The 20,091-nt window shown below is 40.3% G+C and overlaps 1 protein-coding gene across 1 annotated transcript in view; it reads left to right on the top strand.

The window, feature by feature from the left end:
* LOC135700654 (uncharacterized) overlaps positions 1–16,474 on the top strand; it is a 140,645-nt gene extending 124,171 nt beyond the window's left edge. Inside the window, exons 5-8 of the mRNA XM_065221237.1 lie at positions 12,390–12,456; positions 12,599–12,967; positions 14,913–15,014; positions 16,338–16,474. Coding sequence (XP_065077309.1) covers positions 12,390–12,456; positions 12,599–12,967; positions 14,913–15,014; positions 16,338–16,474 — 675 coding nt within the window. The remainder of the gene's footprint in view (positions 1–12,389; positions 12,457–12,598; positions 12,968–14,912; positions 15,015–16,337) is intronic.
* Positions 16,475–20,091: the final 3,617 nt, after the last annotated feature.

Consider the following 20,091-nt stretch of genomic DNA (forward strand, 5'->3'; position numbering starts at 1 on the left):
AATAGAATCATAAAACTACTGAGCAAAGACATTTTGAGTTATTTAAGATTTTTACACTTTTTGAAATTTGTTGGTGATGAACTAGCCCAGGAGTAGCAAAAATTCACCCTAATAAAGTATTTAAAAAACTTAACCAATAGTTTCCGTATGTATTTTTTTTTCAAAAAATGCTTTAAGTTTCTCTACAACTTTGTCTAAAATGTCATTTCGATTAAAAGTGATGTTTTCATGCTTCGATTTAACACAAAATTGTCAAATACACCATTTTGAAGCAAAGGTCCACAATGGTCGAATTTTTGCACAAATGTGAATGATTGTCCATAACAAATAATTATGCAAATTTTCATGCAAATCGGTGTAAGTCGAGTCAAAAGCTAATTAACTCTTTGCTATTTAGCCCGTAACTGTGGAACTGTGGAATTGTGAAATTGACGAGTAACTGACTGTTTCAAATATGTGTATTCTCGTCAATTCGAATAACTTGCGTTGGCTCGGCTCCCACCAGTAAATGTTTTATGTAGCATTTAAATCTCAGGGAACTATAAATCACTTAAGTTTGATTTACAAAAAAGTTCGCAGTGAAATATTTTACAAGTGAGCCAGATTTCCATAAATGGTATTGCTCAAATAAAAATGGTAGATCGGTAGATATCAACATTTCATTTCGATTTCTCATGTCCATCCTACCTAAACTCAACTTTTCCTCATGACACGCCTTAAAACAATTGCTATTCCGGTGAAGTTGGCAAAAGTTATTTCGTTTCGCATTGCATTCACAAAGATAATCTGCCACCGAATGGAAAAACCTTGTCACCAGACATTGTCTCCCAATCTCATACTTCCGTCGAACTTCAAGCGGTGACGTTGTCACTCATATCACCCCCTTAGCTCAAAAAGCATTTTTTCCCCAGTTGATTTACGACTTTTCCCAAGCCGCTTATTCGACGATAGTACTGCTTGCCTTTAACTAACAGCCTTGCTGTGCGTAGGTTGAGTGACATTCAATGTCAATACAAACTGGGTGAATCAATTAACAAGATTGAAAGGTCTTTGAAGAGCGAGACAGAGGGAAAGTGGGCGATAACGGTGGGTGGTGTGCCATTCCTGGCCTTAATTGAAATTGAAACCCGTGGGCCATTCGGTATTTTGCGGTTTAAATAATCATTTCACGGTAATGATTTTGCTCAGTGTAGAGCTTAGTTCGTCTTCATACTTGAAAAAAAGTGCCTTCCGTACATGGAAATTCAATTAATCATTCCATTCATCGATGCGAAGACAGACGAGCTCTTGGAGATCCATTATCCCGGTGACCGAGAAGAATCCATCTCCCCTGCGGGTCAGAGGACGAAAAACTACTTTCACCCTGCTGGCCGTCAATCATAATTCCATCATCACTATGCGGAAAGGACACACAGAGCAACGTAGAGATGACAGCTACTGCTAGGACATTCTCTGGGAAGAAAAGCACCCCACCAAGTTTGATGGAATGGCTACGGATCCTCGCCACATCACCGTAGAACAAAAAGCGAGCAAATCGCAAAATTCCATCATCCGACAGACCAGGGACAGTTGCCTGAATAATTCACTACATTTGCTGGCCCCATTGTTCGTTCACTTTGTGCGGTCAGTGAGCGGCCCAACTCGTGAGGCACTCCAGGCTCTGATGTCCAATTTGTCTCCTATCTGGACACCATGGAGTGTCATCCTGTGTCACTCTTCACCGAGCCATTTACAGGCCATAAAATATGGAAAGCTTACTCCGACCACTAGGCTGCTGATATGAATGGAAGTGGAATGGAGGGTTAAAGAAGAAGTGACAGGATGGATGGAAATGGTTGTTGAAACTTTGCTCATTCGCACTCCGGAAAGTCTAACAAAGATCCGGAAGGATTTCTACGACGTGCACATTCCGAGTGGATGGATGTCAGATTTTTGTGGAATCCGAGGAAAATTTACTGACAAAGACGTGAAGGTGTTGATATGAGGTTAAGCAGCTTGAGATTTCGCTAATTTTTTAGGGTTCATAAGGCCGCTGTAAATATCGTTTAAAAATTTCTATCACTTCATTTCATGAAACTTATCCTAGACCTCCATGGTTTTTTTTTCAAAACCACTCATAGACGTCTTATCAGCATTAATTTGGAGCTATGACCTTAATTTGGACTCTGTGGACTACAGGATGGTCCACCAAAAGATCCGGAATATCCGTAAAAGTGGTCAATTCATTAAACTGATCATAGAGACTCACCGCAAAATCCAGAACATCCGTAAAAGTGCTAAATCAGTTTCATGAATCATACTAGAGCTACACAGTTTTTTGACGTAGGACTACGCCTGTGATTTCTATATCGGGGTACACTTTGTGAAAACCAAAAATGGAAAATGTAACAAAATTATGAAAGATTTTGAACGTTAATAACTCAGCTGCTCCTGGACCAAATTCTATAATTTTATCACCAATCGACCCGAAATATTCTTACGCATCTACTAAATTTAGGACTTTATCATTTTTCAAAATGTCAGTATTGAAAATTGCACGAATGTGCAAGTGTTGCTATGATCATTAAAATTATCACCGATTGCCTACGAAAAGCAATTTCCCTAACACAGTTTTCAAAGGTGAATTCCATCAAGTCTCACCAAACGGTGTCTGTTCAATCACCGTGTGGTGAGTGGTTGTATCACTCATAGATGAATCATCAGAATAAAACGGAAGCTGTGACCGGAAAATGGAACCTTTGGGATCACGAGATGGTTCACCAAGAAGATCCGGAACATTAATAAAAGTGGTCAGTTCCTGACACTGAGCTTAGAGGCCCGGCGTCTTATCAGAATGAATTTAGAGTTATTTCTTCCCTTTCTCCTTTATCAAAGAATCATGATCTCTTACCTCCTCATCGTCACAGGTAGGCGTGGTGTGTGGAAGTTTAGTTCGCATTCTCTGAAGAAGAATAGAATGAGAATTTCAGAAGCTCTTTGCACCAATCCTGACCCAATTATTGAGCGATCTTTAGACGCTTTAGTGTTGTTCTATTCTGGCGTTCTACTTCTCCGTTCATTTTGGGCCAGTAAGGGACGGTATTGATTAGTAAAATACGATAGTCTTTACAAAATTTGGAGAACGTCTCAAATTCTTCACTTAGTTGTGGTGCGTTGTCAGCAGTCAGTGTAACCGGTATTCCGTGGCGACTAAAAATCTTTATCAATTCAGCGATTGTATCCTCAGCCGTGATCGTGGTCATTACACACACTTTGTAGTACCTACTGTAGTAATCGACTACAACCAACAGGTATTGTCCTTCTGGTAATGGTCCTAAAAAATCAATTGCCACGTCCTCCCACGGTTTAACAGGTAAGCTTCGTCGGCTCATTGGTTCAGGAGCGTCTGGAGCTGACACGAGTAAGCATCCTCTGCAACGTTTCACATAAGAATCAACATCGGAGTCTATTTTGGGCCACCACACCGAAGACCGAAGTTGACTTTTCATCATCCGGGTGCCCGGGTGCCCTTCGTGAGCGAGGGAAAGCACTTGATCTCTCAGGTTCCTAGGAACAATTATTCGATTCCCTCTCATCAGCACATTACCAATGGGAAACAGTTCTCTACCTATGATGCGGTATTCAATTGGTAGTTCAAATAAACGTCCACTGCTAAGAGCTTCAAAACCTTTTGATATTTCTTTGTCCTGGTCAGACGCACGGTCCATTTCTTCCCAACGGATAGCTGCCGTTGAAGCAGCTGCGCGTCGAAATTCGTTCACGAATAGTTTTTCTGCAACATCGAAAGGCACGGGTCTCAGCGTAGATAACCTGGAAACCGCATCTACTATGTTCCCCTGATATATGCTTAACGTTATACTGGAACCCTTGAAGTCGGAGAACCCATCTTTCAACTCGCGCACACGGTTTCGAACGAGAAATAAAAAGGCACGCCAATGCCTTGTAATCTGTTATTAGATCAAATGGCTTCCCCAGGAGATACATTTGAAATCTTTCAACGCTCCAGACTAATGCCAACGCCTTTTTCTCTGTCTGGTGGTGATTTGGAAGCGAAGCAGATCACACGATTCTCTCCTTGGTTGTTAGTCTGAATAAGAGCAGCTCCCAATGCCGTAGGACTCGTGTCGGCAATCACCGATGTAGTGTCCTTGCAGTTATAGTATCCCAAGTTGTTCTCTTTCGTCATAGCTTGTTTGATGATATCGAACGCGTGCTGCTGTTCCTGCGTCCATTGGAATTTCACCGTTTGATGCAACAATCTCATGAGTGGTTCATCTACAGCAGCTAGGTTTGGTATGAATTTATATAAGTAATTAGCCAAACCTAGGAAGCTCTTGACTTCGGCTGCGTTTTTCGGTTGACAAAAAGACAGCAGAGCTTCTACCTTGGATGAAGACGGCCGCATCCCATTCGAACTGATTACGTGACCTAAAAACTGAAGTTCTGACACTCTAATTAACCATTTCTGAAAATTCAGAACAAAACTGCGCTTATTAAAATGATCGAATACTATCTTTAGGCGGTTGTCATGTTCATCCATGTCCTTTCCCTCTATATAGGGGAAATATAGGTAATGTCGGCCTACATGTCCCTAATTTGGGCCCATCGCAAAAAGTCTGCTATTTATCAATTTTATCTAGATGAACGCGTCATTAAGACGGTACTAATGGATATTTTTGGTCGCTATTGAAAATTTAGTCGATTGCTGAATTTATGTATAGGCCCAAATTAGGGACATGTAGGCCGACATTATCTACATTTCCTCTATATCATCTAGATAGCAAACTGTTCCTTCGCATCCCAACAAAATCTCGTCCATAAAAAAAAATTCTGAAAAATGTCCGGAGTCAAAACCAATCCGAAAGGAAGCCGTTTGAATCGGAAAAGGAGATGAGGGCGCAAGCTCCGTTTGAAGGAATGCCTCTCGGATGTCTAGCTTGCTACGTACTTTCCCTGTTCCAATTCGAGCCAATAATTCATCCACAATCAGCATTGGAAATAGCTCTCTGACCACCGCTTTATTCACTCTTCTCTAATCCAAACACACACGTGGCTCATCGTTGGCTTTGCCCATCATTACCAAAGGCGACACCCACGTTGTTGAACCTGTTTTTACCTGAAATGTTGAGAAAATATTCCAATAATAAGTCAATCATTATTATTCGTTAGAACCAAAAGTATACATGTTTCATTTAATTGGTATTGATCTTCATCTCAATAATGTTCTGCGTCAAAAGATCGTCTAATTTTTTATTAACTGCAGCCTCATATGGAATGGGAACGCATCGTACAGGCTGGCATACCGGCTTGACAGATGGGTCCATATGTATTTGCACTTGTATTTGCAATTAATATCAAAACCAATTTTCAGAATTCCAAGATTTTTGGCTGTGGCATCTCCGAGGAGACAGCGTTGACCTCCTTCAACAACAAAAAATTTTGCCGTTACCGTTCGCGAAGCAATGGTTAGCTCTGCATCGATGGTTTCCAAAACTCTCAGTGGTATGTCACTACCATAACCTTTGATTACTTGTTTTGATCCCTTTTGCATGTTGGTCACCGTAGCCTGTTGCTGTTTGAGAAGCCTCCAGGCCTCTTCGTGTATCACATTGATATCGGATCCCGAATCCACCAATAGTTTAAGAAGAATGCCTCCTACACTACACTCATCGACATTCGATTCATTGCCGCCGTAAAAACAGTAGTACACCTTTGAATCATGTGATTCTTCAGAAGGTTTATGGTCGGATAGGTTTGCTCTTTGTATATGTAGAGAGTCGTGACTTTCGATCAGGCGAATTTTATTGGTTTTCCCTGTTCCCGATGCAGATACCAACGGTACGTTTACGGCACACAGCTTCAAAATGAACAGCTTTCTTACAGCGGCGGCAAATTTCTGATGATCCAATGTGACCCTTCGTTTCACAACGATAACATGTGACGGATCTTTCACAGGATTTAGAAAAATTGTGATTGTACGATGGGTTTCGGTTCGCGGTCCTGTTCTTCACACTTCGTTCCGATTTCACTTGAAACACCTTTTCTGTTGTATCGGGAGACTTCAACGTTCCAATATATCTAATCTGCTTCTCGACGCCTTCCATCATCGCGCCCATTTCCACAATTTCCGATAACGATCTATCCTTTTGTAGAATTCGGCGCCGTAGTTTATCAGAAAGGCATCCTTCAACGATGGTATCGATTACGAAAATTTCCGTAAGAACTTCTTTCACTTCGATAGAGTATTTTTCCAGTCTACAATCAGAAGTTGTTGCCTGATGCGCTTCACGAATTCGAAAACCACTCATTTCGTTCTTACTTAATCTTCCTCAATCGACAGTGTTCCAAAATATATTGACAACCTGGCGTCCATCTTTTCAACAGCTATATCGTACCAGTTTATCTTCGTTGTCACTAGTGGAATCTTATCGACATCCGGTAGATTGTCATACACTCGCTGCAACTGTTTTCCACCCAGATGCAACAGTTTCGCCCTATTTTTACGTTGGTTCATCACGTCGTACGTGTCAAAATAAATTTCCAAGCTTTCCATTCTTTCGCCAAATGATTTTTTTTTCATTTTCATCGCATCTAGAATCATAAAAAAAAACAAATTTACTCATCTTGCAATTTACCAATCATAACAAAGACATCCCTCAAGATGAATTCCACATTGGAACATGCATTAAAAAAATCAATGTAAACATCGTTAGTCGTGTGTTTTTTTAAAGCCTATTGACATCATAACCTCATTCTCAAGAAATAACTCTCCACTCAACTAACAGCTACTCATTTTCCACCTCCTCAGAGGTGTTGCACTTTTATCTTCCTCCTCAGAGGAATCACATCTATAGTCCCCTTCCGCACTTCAAATTCCTCAGAATTGTGCGCCACATCACCGAATTCATTCTGATAGGATGTCTATGACTGGTTTCTAAAAAAACCGCGGAGCTCTAGGATCAGTTTTATGAATTGACCACTTTTACGGATGTTTCGGATCTTTTAGTAGACCATCTCGTGGTCCTCGGCATCAATTGTCTGGTCAAAACTCCGAATTTATTGTGATAAGACGGCTCTGAGTAGTTTCGAAAAAACTTCGGAGCTCTAGGAACAGTTTCATGAATTGACCACTTTTACGGATGTTTCGGATATTCAACAGGACCAAACTTGTGTCTTACTGGAAACTGATTCTTCCAAAAAGGTGGTCAATTATCTGTTTAACAACTTCTCCAAAGGTATCAGGAAGTTATCTCTTCAAATTTCCGTACACTCAGTGTTTGGTCCCAATTAGCTCAAATCCCATATGGTACGTGCCGGATCGACCGTACTACAGGAATCCAGTGGCATCCATACTATAGGAGTCCGGCAAGAACGAATCCGCATTATAGGAATCTTGACTGTACAAAGTTTCACTTCACTTTTGTCTTTTCACTCTGTCTACCTAATCTGGACTAACTTATTAATTTTGAAAATGAAATGATACCTACCAATCGATGGTAGATTAGCTGCTGCGTCAGGAGTCCACGTCCGTCCCCATTAGTTCTGCGTCGTCGTTGTCAACGGTGCAGATGAATCGCGTTCGTTCTGCTATTGGCTCCTTGGTTGGAGTGTTGCTAGCCCGTCTATGTTGCTACCAGCTTTATTGATGATTCTGCATCTAGGCCATGATCAGCTGATCATAGGTAGAGCAAGTGTTTGTACATAACTATACCTATATTTCGAAAATCCCCGGCAGTTTTTGTTGAGAAATCAGATGCCAAAGATCTTGATCACACAATTCTAGTGAATCAAACATCATGAGCTAGGAGGAAATGCTAAAATTGGATCAACATGAAGCATCAGTGCGATAATTTATTAGCTGAAGAAAGTTCTGGATACGATAGATTGAACTTTCTCCAGCTAATAAATTATCGCACTAAAGCTTCATGTTGATAAAAGTATAGCATTTCCTCCCAACTTTGAAAATCGTGAACTTCACGTAAGAAGTAACCAGGGCCCAACAAAGTCACTTTCTTTCGAAAGTCGTCAAGCGACTACGAAGCTGTCAACCATCACTTTCAATTGAAAGTCATGCCGTCATCTCTTCGAGCAGATCCCCTTCAACATCAACAGAACCACTTTCGATCAGTTTTCATGCTATTTGTTTTGGCTTGACTCGTATTCATCTCGTATTTCATTGTCAAATGAACTTACTTTCGTATCGAAGCGAAACTGTTCGATCCACTTTCGCGCAGGTTTTCTGACTTTTGGTGATTGTTTACTCATTTAAGCGCATGTGTACGTGGATGTTAAATTTATCATTGACGGGTGGTTTTTTTTTTCATCAATATGTGTATTTTTCATTTAATCGTCTAGAAGCCGGAAATCGATATCCGATGCCATTTTGAAGTCCAAGATGGCAGCTTCCGGTTCAAGAAAATGTGGAAAATACTGTCAAATACTAGAGCTGCATCAAACAGTGCTATTTGGCCTGGTATTCGGTGTTTACATGTGAAGTTTCGCAAATATTCAACCATTTTCTTGCAAATGAGTAGTCGACAAAACGATTGAGTGAAATTTTGTTAGTTCAACACTTGATATTCGGCCGAATACTACGGCGGCCAAATATTCGGTGCAGCACTATCAAATACCCATGAATATGGGTATTTTTGGAAACGGGATGACGTCTAAAGAATAAAATCAATATCAGACGCAATACAAAATGGCGGCTTCCGATTTCGTAAAAGCTGGAAATACTGTAAAATACCCATCACAATGGTTTTTTTTTTAAATCGGAGTGACCTCTAGAGACCGGAAATCGATATATGATGACATTTTGAAGTCCAAGATGGTGGCTTCCGGTTCAAGAAAATGTAGGAAATACTGCCAAATGCCCATCAATATATGTGTTTTTGGAAGCAGATTGACGTCTAGAGGCCGGAATAGTAGATTTTTATAATAAAAGTGGGAAATACTTATGCCGATCCATTCATATGGATTTTTTTGGAATCGGTATGACGTATAGAGAATGAAAATCGATATTCGACGCCATTTTTGAAATCTAAGGCGGCAGTTTTCGATTTTATAAAAGTGCAAAATATTAATTTCCATTCAAATTCACTACCTTATTTGCTTATCCTTGACAGATACGCGTATTTCGTCTACAATATGCAGACTTCGTCAGTGTCAAAATACTGAATACTGAAAAATTCCCATCAATATGGGTATTTTTGCAATCGGGGTGGGTAGAGTTTGGAAAAAGATATGCGACGCATTTCGTTGTGTGCTGGAGAACACCATCACTCACCACGCGGTGATTGAATAAACACCGTTTGGTGAGACCGGATGGAATTCAACTTCGAAATCTGTGCTAGGGAAATCGCTTTTTGCAGGCAATCGGTCATAATTTTAACTATCGCAGCAACAGTTGCACATTCGTGCAATTTTCAATAGTGATATTTTGAAATATGATAGTCTTTAATTTATCAGATGCGTAGGAATATTTCTGGTCGATTGATGATAAAATTATTGAAATTTGTCCAGGAGCAGCTGAGTTATTAACGTTCAAAATCTTTCATGATTTTGTTTCATGTTCCATTTTTGGTTTTCACAAAGTGTACCCCCATATAAAAATCACAGACGTAGTCCTACGTCAAAATACTGTTAACTACCCATCAATATGGTAATTAATGGAATCGAGATGACGTCTAGAGAATAAAAATAGATATCCGACCCCTTTTTGAAATCCATGACGGCGGCTTCTGGTTTAAGAAAAGTAATACCATACATATATTTTTTTAGAATTAGGTTAACGTCTAGAAGCCTGAAATCGATATCGCCATTTTGAAATCCGAAACGACGGCTTCCGATTTGAGAAAAAGTATCAAATACCCTAAAATATGGGTATTTTCAGAACGGGGATGCCACGTAGAGGTCGGAAATCGATGTCAATTGATTGCAATCCCAAATGGCGATTTATGGTTTCAGAACATGTGGAAAACACTATCAAATACTTATCAATGTGGATATTTTTGAAATCCCAGTAACGTCTAGCGGCCAGAAACCGATGTTTGACGGCATTTTAAAATCTTATTCATAAAAAGAGTAAAATACTAGCAAATACCGATCAATGCGAGTATTTTTGGAATCGAGCTGACATCTAAAGGCCGGAAATCGTTGTCTGACACCATCTTGAAATTCAAGATGGTGGCTTCAGATTTCTGCAGAAGTGTTAAATACTCTACAGATGAGGTCAAGTATCGATTTTCGCCATCTACGCGTTGTCCCCGTTCTGTAGGGTATTTGACACTTCTGAAAATCAATGGCCACTAAATTGGATTCCAAAATGGCGTCGAGTGTTGATTTTCAGCCCGTTCCAAAAATACCCATATTATAGTGTATTTGACACTTTTTTGAAACTCGATGGCCGCCATATTGGATTCCAAAATGGCGTTGGATATCAAAATTTGGCATCTTCGCGTTTTGACCGTTCCGAAAATACCCAACGTTTAGGATATTTGACACGTTCTCAGAAAACTGATGGCTACCATCTTGGATTCCATGATTTTCGGCATATACGCGTCGTCCCCGTTCCGAAAATACCCATATTGTAGTGGTCTGCCATATCCAGAATGGCCTTGTTAATTTAATTTTCGTTTACCGTGGAGGCAGCATATTCGAAGCGGTTCCTAAATCGACGCACTCAATAATGTTCGACTATTTTCAATCATTATTTTTGAAATTTTACTTCTGCAAATATTAGTTCCTGTGCTCTAGGGATGATGGTGTAACAAAGTTTAAAAAAAATATCTTGTCAAAATCGAGATGCGATGAAAATAAGACGAGTGCGTCATCATTAGGGACGCGTCAAATATGGTGCTGGCACGGTAATATAAAATAACATTTTATTACCAAATATAATACGGATGCCATCTCTATCGGCAACCGATATGGACTATCTGGATACTATATTTTGATGCCTGATGACGCGACGCGTGACAAGTCGAATGAGCCCCGAATTGAAGTGCAAGAGGAAAAAACGAAGGAAGGTACTGATGCACTTGACGAACGAAACAACCGATATTCATGTAATGATTGACAGAAGGAGTGTTCATCGTGACTCAATAACAAGAAACACAATGACTTACACGAAAATGATATTGCTCAAAACTAAGCGATTCTGCGGAAAGCTCATTTTTTTCGATGACCATCCTAAGAAATCAGGCAAAACCAACCGTTTCAAATCCTCGACCAAGGATAACATTTCAATTCTTTCCGGCAATGTGCTTTCAAAGCACTGAAATTAGAATTAAGTTTCCTCTTCCCGTTCACGTGGCTGTTCTTTGCTTGAAAGCACAAAAACCTCTCTAGCACACTATGTAAAGCGAAGATACACTTGAAGACGCACAGCAAACAGGGATCTCAATTACTTCGAGGCAAAAACACCCACATGCGAGAAGCAACGACGAGCCTCGTCAGCTCCACCAACGCATTGACAGCTATCTAATGCAGTGGTTCTCAAACCTTTCGCATGCAATCGGTGATAATTTTAATTATCATAGCAACAGTTGTACATTCGTACAATTTTCAATAGTGACATTTTGAAAAATGATAAGGTCTCAACTTCAAAAGCTGCGTAGGAATATTTCTGATCGATTGATGATAAAATTATTGAAATTGGTCTAGGGACAGCTGAGTTATTAACGTTTAAAATGTTTCATAATTTTGTTACATGTTTCATTTTCGGTTTTCACAAAGTGTACCCCCATATAGAAATCGCAGGCGCATATACAAGTTTACGAAAATTATTCATTTTAGAGTTATTAAATGTTTTCCATTAGATTGCACTATTGGAGCATTGTGCATTGGCACAGCATTTGATAAACAAGTTGATCTTTGTATTTGTCCCAGCTCTGTACAATTTAAATTAATGTGCGAAGATGATCCGAAAACACTGAAAGAGTTATTGAACCAGACTGCAGTAGGATAGAGTGCTAATTCGTCGTAGTCGCCCATTTCCGTTCTATCGATCAACGTGCACAAACCAATAATAGGTTTGTTCCGATGCGTTACTTCATTAGCTACAACATAAATCCTGTTAGAGCGTAGTCCGAAACGGAAATTTACCGGGAAACAAATATTTATTCCTTTTCTGTTGATTTTAGGCGGTTGCTGTCTTCGTAGAAATTGTTTATAATTAAATTTTTCTTCATTTATGAGAATTGTGAGTAGGATGGTCCTCATTAAAATTCAAATCAAGAATCTTCCTTTTATGCTATAAGCTATAGTTGGATCGTTGGATCATTCCTCAGCAAAGTTGTAGAAACAATTATCAATTTCATCTGTAATGATGTGCTCTGCTCGCATACTCATTTTACTAATTTAGTTCTGTTTCTTTGATTCATCCACAGGATCACCACGACGATATCCGGCAGGAGCAAATGTGGGAGATGCAGACACTCAACTCGACACAGAACGGTAAGCATAACTCAGCTAAGTTCGCAATTTATTTGTAGTTTTAAACTGGAATTTTCCAATATTAATAGCACATGTTCGGGTCAAATCCCAGTCCATGTAGTCTCACTTCAATTAATTCTTATTCCTCCCGTTTCCCACGCAGTACCGAACGGAACGAATGGCAACTCCAACGGCCAGAACGTCAATAGCAGCAGCAGCAGCGGCAGTAGCAATAACGGCACATCCATCGGCAACGTGACACTGAACGGAACCGGTCTCGACGGTAATTCAGAGATGATGCACCATCAGAGCTGCGGAGTTGATTCGATCACAACGGGCTGTAGGGGAATTCTTTCCGCTGGAACGACGCACGGATCGGATGGCAATAGTAAACACTCGTCGCAGCAACATACCAACAGCACTAATGCTCAACAGCATCAGCATCAGCAGCTCCTGTCGGGAACCGCCGCCGATATAAGCAATCTGATGGCGGTCAACGTGAACATGACGTCGGCTAATCGTTTTGTAAACTGTAAGTAAGCTTGTTGCATGATCGTTCTGGTCTGTGTTTCAACGGCTATTAGCGTAAAAGTGACAGCTTCTTCTATTAGGAAGTGTCGGTATGTGATGAGAGGTGTTGGCTCCTGAAATGGATGCAAGTGGAGTTAAGAGCTTTGTCCACCTAGATGGGAATTTGGCAAGACAACATTCCTAGTGCTTTTGTCCTAAGTTTGAAACGTTTAGCCCTAGTAACCAAAAGTTCAGATAAAAGGCTGTTTGAGGCTTTAGCAGCTTGGTCGAAAATGGTCTATTGAATTCTAATCAACCTCATTTTAAAGTCGTTATAAGAACTTGAAAATTCATAATTAAAGAGCATTCTAAGCACCTTCTGGCGGAACTTGAAAGGTAGTTTTAGAAAATAAGTTAAAAAATTCTTTTTGTCCACTACACCAATTATATATTTAGTTCGCACTTTAATTGTGCTCTCAAGGACGTTGTTAACCCTCCTGACAATAATAGTTTAAGATATTGACGAAGTCAACTTTTCCCCTATCTCAATTTAAAGGTTTTTCTATGTTTTATTTCATTTGAATAATTCAACATAAACAAAAAAAAAAAATGATTTGACCTCAGACAGATGTCTCTGAACCTTTTCATGATTAACGTTCTCATCTCCTCCAGTGTCTAACCTCAGGATTACGTGTCCACGGAGGACTGTTTTGGATCATCCTGAGGATCTTATACTGGATCCTCGTGGCACCAGCAAGCTTATTTATCAGGGACAGGGGGGACTTCCTGTTGATGTGCGGATACTGTGGTCTTACCAAGCTGCTATTAGTTTTGTCAATGTGCTCCCTGAAAATCAGCTTGCTGTCTAGTGGTCGTCCGAGCTGGACTACCTCTTTCGACCATTCCACCACCGGTTAAACAGATTTCGATATTCACAGACGGAAAAGTCTAGGTGATTGGAAATGTGAAAAGATTATGGACTGGGTATTCACCAAGTTGATACGGACTTTCCAGTTGTTGAAATAATCAGAGAACATTCAAGTTTCTCCGAAGTTTGGCAGATGTCTTAGATACAGACTTATTCCGCCTGAGAATATTACTTGCTCGAGTCAGTTGGTGAGTATAGTCAACTGACCTTGTAGATGATCATTTCGACACCAAGTATTGAAATTAAGTCCTTGACCCCTTGCTATTTTAGTCCATTAATGATGGTTTTTCATTATATTCCCAAGCCTTTATGATTGCGATCTATTACCTACATAAAACTCTCGCTACGCCAATTGTCAACTGGCCAGTAAAACACCATCGAGACCGTCGAGGGGAAGGAGACGCAGACTATATAGAATGCATACCAAATGAGTATGCGGTCAGTCGTCGGTCAGAGGGGCCATCTTACTTGCAACAGATGACCGAAGCAGGAGGCAAGGACCAACCGAAAGTGTGAGAATGTGTGTGTGTATGCCCGTTTCCTTAATGAAGGAGAAAGTTCCCACATTTTATCACTTCATATTTTACCACACTCCTGAGGAAGCTGGTGGCGGTGGTGGTGGCGCTCAACTTGAGTTATGTAATACATGACGTTAGAACGTGTAAGTTTTATGAGATAATGGAATTTTCTGTGTTGTGTTGCATGGTTGGCACAAGAGGCTCAATTTATGATATGCCGTAAAATTCGACCTCAGGGTGGACGTGTGGGATTGAGGTGCAGCAGTAATTTACTATTTGATATCACCGATGTCGTGTTGGGACACGACCGGTTGGAAGTTGGTTCATTTGTGGCTGTGAAAGAAGAACTGTCGGTTTATGCGCCTCGGAGCAGCGATTTATTTCATGGATAAGTATTACTCCCAAGGTGGAACTTTTTTCGACCGTCCATGGACCAGGGATCCCAATCGGCTGTAGCCTTTTAGTTTAGGTTCGAATGATTCCGGCTGTTGCTTTATGGTTTTTGAATTCTTTCTTTGCAGCCCTGCCAACGACAGACATCGAACCGCAGACACTGGCGTTCGTTGCATCGGCTAATGCGTTTCTTCATCCGGTGCTGCGAGGAGTGAAAACTGTGAATTTAGGTAAGAAAGATGTTTTAAACACATGAATGTTTGTAGACGGAAAAGAACTATCGAAAAGTTCTTCAACTGAATGTAATTCTGTACCGAAAAATTCAACTGCGCTTGCGAATTGCATATCAACAATGCGTCTATTCTTTGTGAGATATTATAATTAGTAAAATTGTTGTTCAAAGTAAAGCTTTCGGATAGTTTAATACAAGCAAATTTAAGTGAATCTTTTTTTAAATGCATACCTTAACAGAGGATATATTTATTTTTGAACATTGGTAAAGGAATGCGAATGATTTATTTCACTTATTGTGTTGAATTTAATGTTAATGCTTTCCAATGGGTTAAGAAATCGATGCCACGAGCTGCTCTGTGGATTTCAACTGGCAATATTTTTGACAGTAAGATGCCTGTTATTGATTCAAAGACACTACTTGGCCATTTTCTATCATCGCTATTAATAATCGCTTCATGATACCTAGATGTAGCAGATGCAATGAATAAGAAACAATTAAATCTTTAACCTTATCAATGGGTAGCTGTAGAAGTGGTGGGGTAACAGGAATTCTTTTGACTTTTCCATTTTCACGAATGTTGTATACTTCATAATGGCCTTCATATTACGTTTGTGAAAAGATATTAATTCGAAGCAATGATGAATGTTGGCCAATAGTGCAGCATTTGACGCATCCATGAAAAGAAATGAAGTTGACGATACCTGTAGACATATATTAATGTGAACATGTTTTATACCTTTCACAAACTGACTCAGAGCACCTAAATTTACATCAATGTTTCTAAGTGTGTAGGCGAAAAGTGTCGGCTTTAGAATTTCCGGGACAAAATCAAGCATTTTTTATGGCAGTCCCAATGCCCGTTGAGAACCCAACAACTAAAAACCACAATAAACGGACGAAACGTTGGGCAATGCATAACTGACCGTTTGGATTACCCTTGGCTGTGAAATCCATAAAAAATAAATCTCCCTAAAACCAGTCGATACCCCTAATTTTTGTTTTCTAATGTTATTTAATTTCTTTCAAAATTCGTATAGATTTCCATCCAGGAATTTGTATAAAATTCTCATGGAATTTTTGAAGGGAATTTTTATAGAACAAAAATCTTGTGGTATTTTGGCCAGAAACTACTGTGGAGTTCAATTCAGGAATAAATGTGAAATTTCACTTCATACTCTTCAATAAATTTTGGCAGGAAAGTTGGTAGAATTCCGGTCAGCAATGTTTCAATAATTCCCATCAGCATTTCTTGACGAATTTCCACATTGTTGTGAAGCCTTTTTCCCTCATAATTCTCCCATCTTTCTTTCCAACACAGCTCGAAAGCGGCCCCTGCTGGATGGTCCTCGTTCCAGTATGAACCCGACGAAGCGGACCGTAATGACGCTGATTGCCCGCGCCCGGGCCGCTCAAGCCATGCACGGATCCCGAATGGCAGCCCCCATCGGAGAGTGAGTTTCCCAAGCACCACGCCTCCCTTCCCTTCCTCGTTTACCTCATGCATGACACCTAACCGATAAGTCTTTGTTTTCTTCCTGTAACACACACAGACCCATTCACCCATTCAGGTAATCGGTGATTTCGCAACCCTCGGATCGGTGCAAAAGGAAAACATCCTACAGGGGGCTTAATCTAAGGCGAACGACGAGTTCGGTGGGATCAGAGCTGTTGAAGGTGTTATAATTTTTGATACCGGTCCAAGCAAACAACGGAGCGAAAACAAAAGGAACACTGCTTTTAATGTGAGGTGAGTAGTCCTTGAAGTTGAGCATTCCATCGATCCATCAATGAACTTCCAAGTGAGCCTTCCTTAATTAAATTTACTGCTCACTTCGGGTAAGTAAATTGATTGCATGTAACCAGGTGGGTGGATGCTAAAATCCTGACAGGATCAGTTTGATAGGTAGGAGATAGCTTCATTTTCTGGGAAACTTATATTCTCCTCCTTACAGCGAATGCCAGACTGATTAATTACTTCCATCAAGCTCTGTCCGGAAGCAGAGGAAGACAAAGTTCTCATTTATCTCGCCAAGCCCCGAGAAGGGCGAGGGTTCAGTGGAGATCGAGTTTACTCACGAGATTACAGAAAAGTATTCCTGATCCTGGTCAAGAACGGAGAAAATTTGGTAACTAAATATCTCTTTCAGAGAAGCACATGCAATCGTTTTGCTTACATTCTCATGAATTTAGATTGAGTTTTTGAATGCAAAATGCCGACTTTTCACTCGCAAATCATATTGTGTTAGCCAGACGAATGGTGTTTTGATTCCATCCAGCTGCCTTTTGAGTCGCTTCCATACAGTTTTCAAACTGAATTTGGGAAATATTTTTCATTTCCTATCGCAATTGAGCTCTTTCTTCCTTCCTGGAATGTAAAGTGAAATGATTTGTGGTCAGCTATAGCCAGTTCATGAGTCGAAAGGGAATTTGTTATTCTGCATTGAATATATAAAGAGTGAAGACGTGCGGAAGATGGTTAGAAAATTGAATGAAAGACCATTGAAAGACCAACGGGCGAGGTTGTGGTGGGATTTGGAGACTGGTCGTGGAAAGTAATTCTACAATAAAATGGGACTCAGCTTCCCATGTGGTAGATGCTTGATTTTAGCAAAGCAAAACCTACAATGCATTAAAAAAAACGACAGAAAATATGATAACCTTTGGGTTGTTTCATTAATTTGAACAATTCGGTCAATCGCTCCCAGCAAATATTTAAGTTAATAGAGGAAACGCTCCTACAGTTGCGGTAGGTTGAAAGCGTTAGGTTCCTATAGTTGTGCATGGAGGCTCAATACACAACTATAGGAACCTAACGCATCTAACGTACCGAAACTATAGGAGCATTTACCCTACCCTTAAAGACTCCTTTTAAGATTCCATTGAACATTGGGATTGCACAGTAATGCTGTCTTTCTTTAAAAATTTTGTACTTTCCTTTAAAGGATTATTCAATGCAAAGACACTCTCCCTGAATTTAATGTTAATCAAGGGAATGAAACCAAATTCGTTAAGCACATTTATTTTTTCGTCCTTCGGCCGCTGAATCTGACTAAAATTCGTGTTCCGTTTATTCAAATTCGCAAAATGTACTATGGTCTATACGTCACCTGCGTGTTTGCGAATTAGAGTAAACGAATCTGAAATTTGAGTCGGGTTCATCGGCCTGCACGGAAGCAGAAAATCGAGCTTCAGATTCAACTGGTAATTCAATTTTATAATTTCCCTCGGTCTCTATGGCTTTTGGCCATTCGAGCAGTTTGAATGCAACAATCCTCCGGTCATACAACTGCAGCGTGGAAAAGATCAACAGTTTCCCACTTTTTTTTTATTATTCCTTTGCGAATAATATAAAATTCCGGCTGACGACAACCCGGGGCGATGCACATAGAACCGGATAAATTGTGTACATACATCTGCAATCGATTCATTCCGTTCTCCGTCCCTTTTGTGCTTGGATTGGTTTGGTTGAACCGGGTGCCTTCAAATGCTAGGATAGCAATTTAATGGATAGTTCGGTTTGGCGTTGTGGGATCCCAAAGATCCCTTTTCGCAATGCAGCTCCATTTCCGAACAGCTTCGATACTTTACGGTGGAGATTATACCAGTGGCGAAGCAATTGACCACTTTGTCAAGCAGTTTTGGCGTGACTTTCTACCAGCGATTTCACAAAACTGGACCAAATAATTTATATTTTTTTATGAAACGCACAAATGTTGGCTACTTTTCTCGAGGTTCTAGAAGAAAAAATCTCAAAATAATGTTTTATTTCAAAGTTCGAGTGGTAGTAAACGTCGTTTTAAGAGCTCGAATAAAATGGTTAATTCCGAATCCGACTGGCCCGATCTGTTCCGCGTTGAGCAGTTCCACGCCAAATGACGAATGAGAATAAATTAGACCTTCTCCGATTTGCAATAAACTTTGCCTAGCTGTGTGTTATGGGCAATATTTTTTTGACGAAGGACTACGTCTTTGATTTCTATATGGGGGTACACTTTGTGAAAACCGAAAATGGAACATGTAACAAATTAAGAAAGATTTTGAACGTTAATAACTCAGCTGCCCCTGGTCCAATTTCAATAATTTTATCACCAATCGATCAGAAATATGGCTACGCATCGATAACAATGCTTCCGAATGCTGATTTTCAACAATAAACTATTGAAAAACTGGTAAATGTCCAGCATTGTCCAAAAGCGTCGAATTAACTAACAAATCCACCAATTACCTACATGCATATGCTGCTTCCCCAGCACAGTCGTCAGAGAGTAGTAAGTAGACGAAACAAGTCGAAGTGGCATTTGCCTCTTATCCTCGGGCGCGTGCAAAAAGGGAGGATGGAATTGCGTAAAATTTTGCACGCTCATCGCCATATTCAGAACCAAACGCAAATTCTTCGAGATAACCACCATCCGTCGTCTGGCTCGCCGTGTCGGTGTCTGACGTATCTCCGGTCTGATTTACGAGGTGTGCTGAAGGTGTTCCGTGATGCTGTCATCTACACTAAACACGCCAAGCGTAAGCGGCCATGGATGTCATCTACGTTTTGAAGTGACAGAGACGCACTCTGTTTGGTTTCGGAGGTTAAATCATCACCAACTTTGGCAACAATACGGCTCTTTTCAGAGCCACCAAGCTTATTACAGTAAAGAGTAGGAATAGAATTCATCTGCCTGTTTGTTCATATTCAGAACCAACGACCACACAAAATGCTCATGTAATCAAACTGGAAGCAGGGGTACAAATTATTTTGATCAACCTTGATCAACTTTGAATCGCCACGGCCGGATATTTTCGATGGAAGAAGCAACAATCTAGCATCTAATTTGACGAAGACGGTAGGAAACATTTGTGAAGCCGAGTTATTTACGAAAGAGAGTGTCGATGAAGAGAATCGATCAATGTAGATAGGACCTATTGAAAAGTGACGCGAGATTTGTTTTCTGTACTGAGCTCCAATGCTACCGACGCCAGGGAGGCAGCTCCCACACCTGGACCCTACCAATCGACCCATCAACTCATGAACAGGGGACCAACGGGGCGTGATCAGAGTTGTAATGCCTTAAAACATGCCG

The sequence above is a fragment of the Ochlerotatus camptorhynchus genome, unplaced genomic scaffold (assembly GCF_037179485.1).
Source record: "Ochlerotatus camptorhynchus isolate MF236.1 unplaced genomic scaffold, CSIRO-AGI_Acam_v1.1 ptg000140l, whole genome shotgun sequence".
NCBI classification, from domain to species: Eukaryota; Metazoa; Arthropoda; class Insecta; order Diptera; family Culicidae; genus Ochlerotatus; species Ochlerotatus camptorhynchus.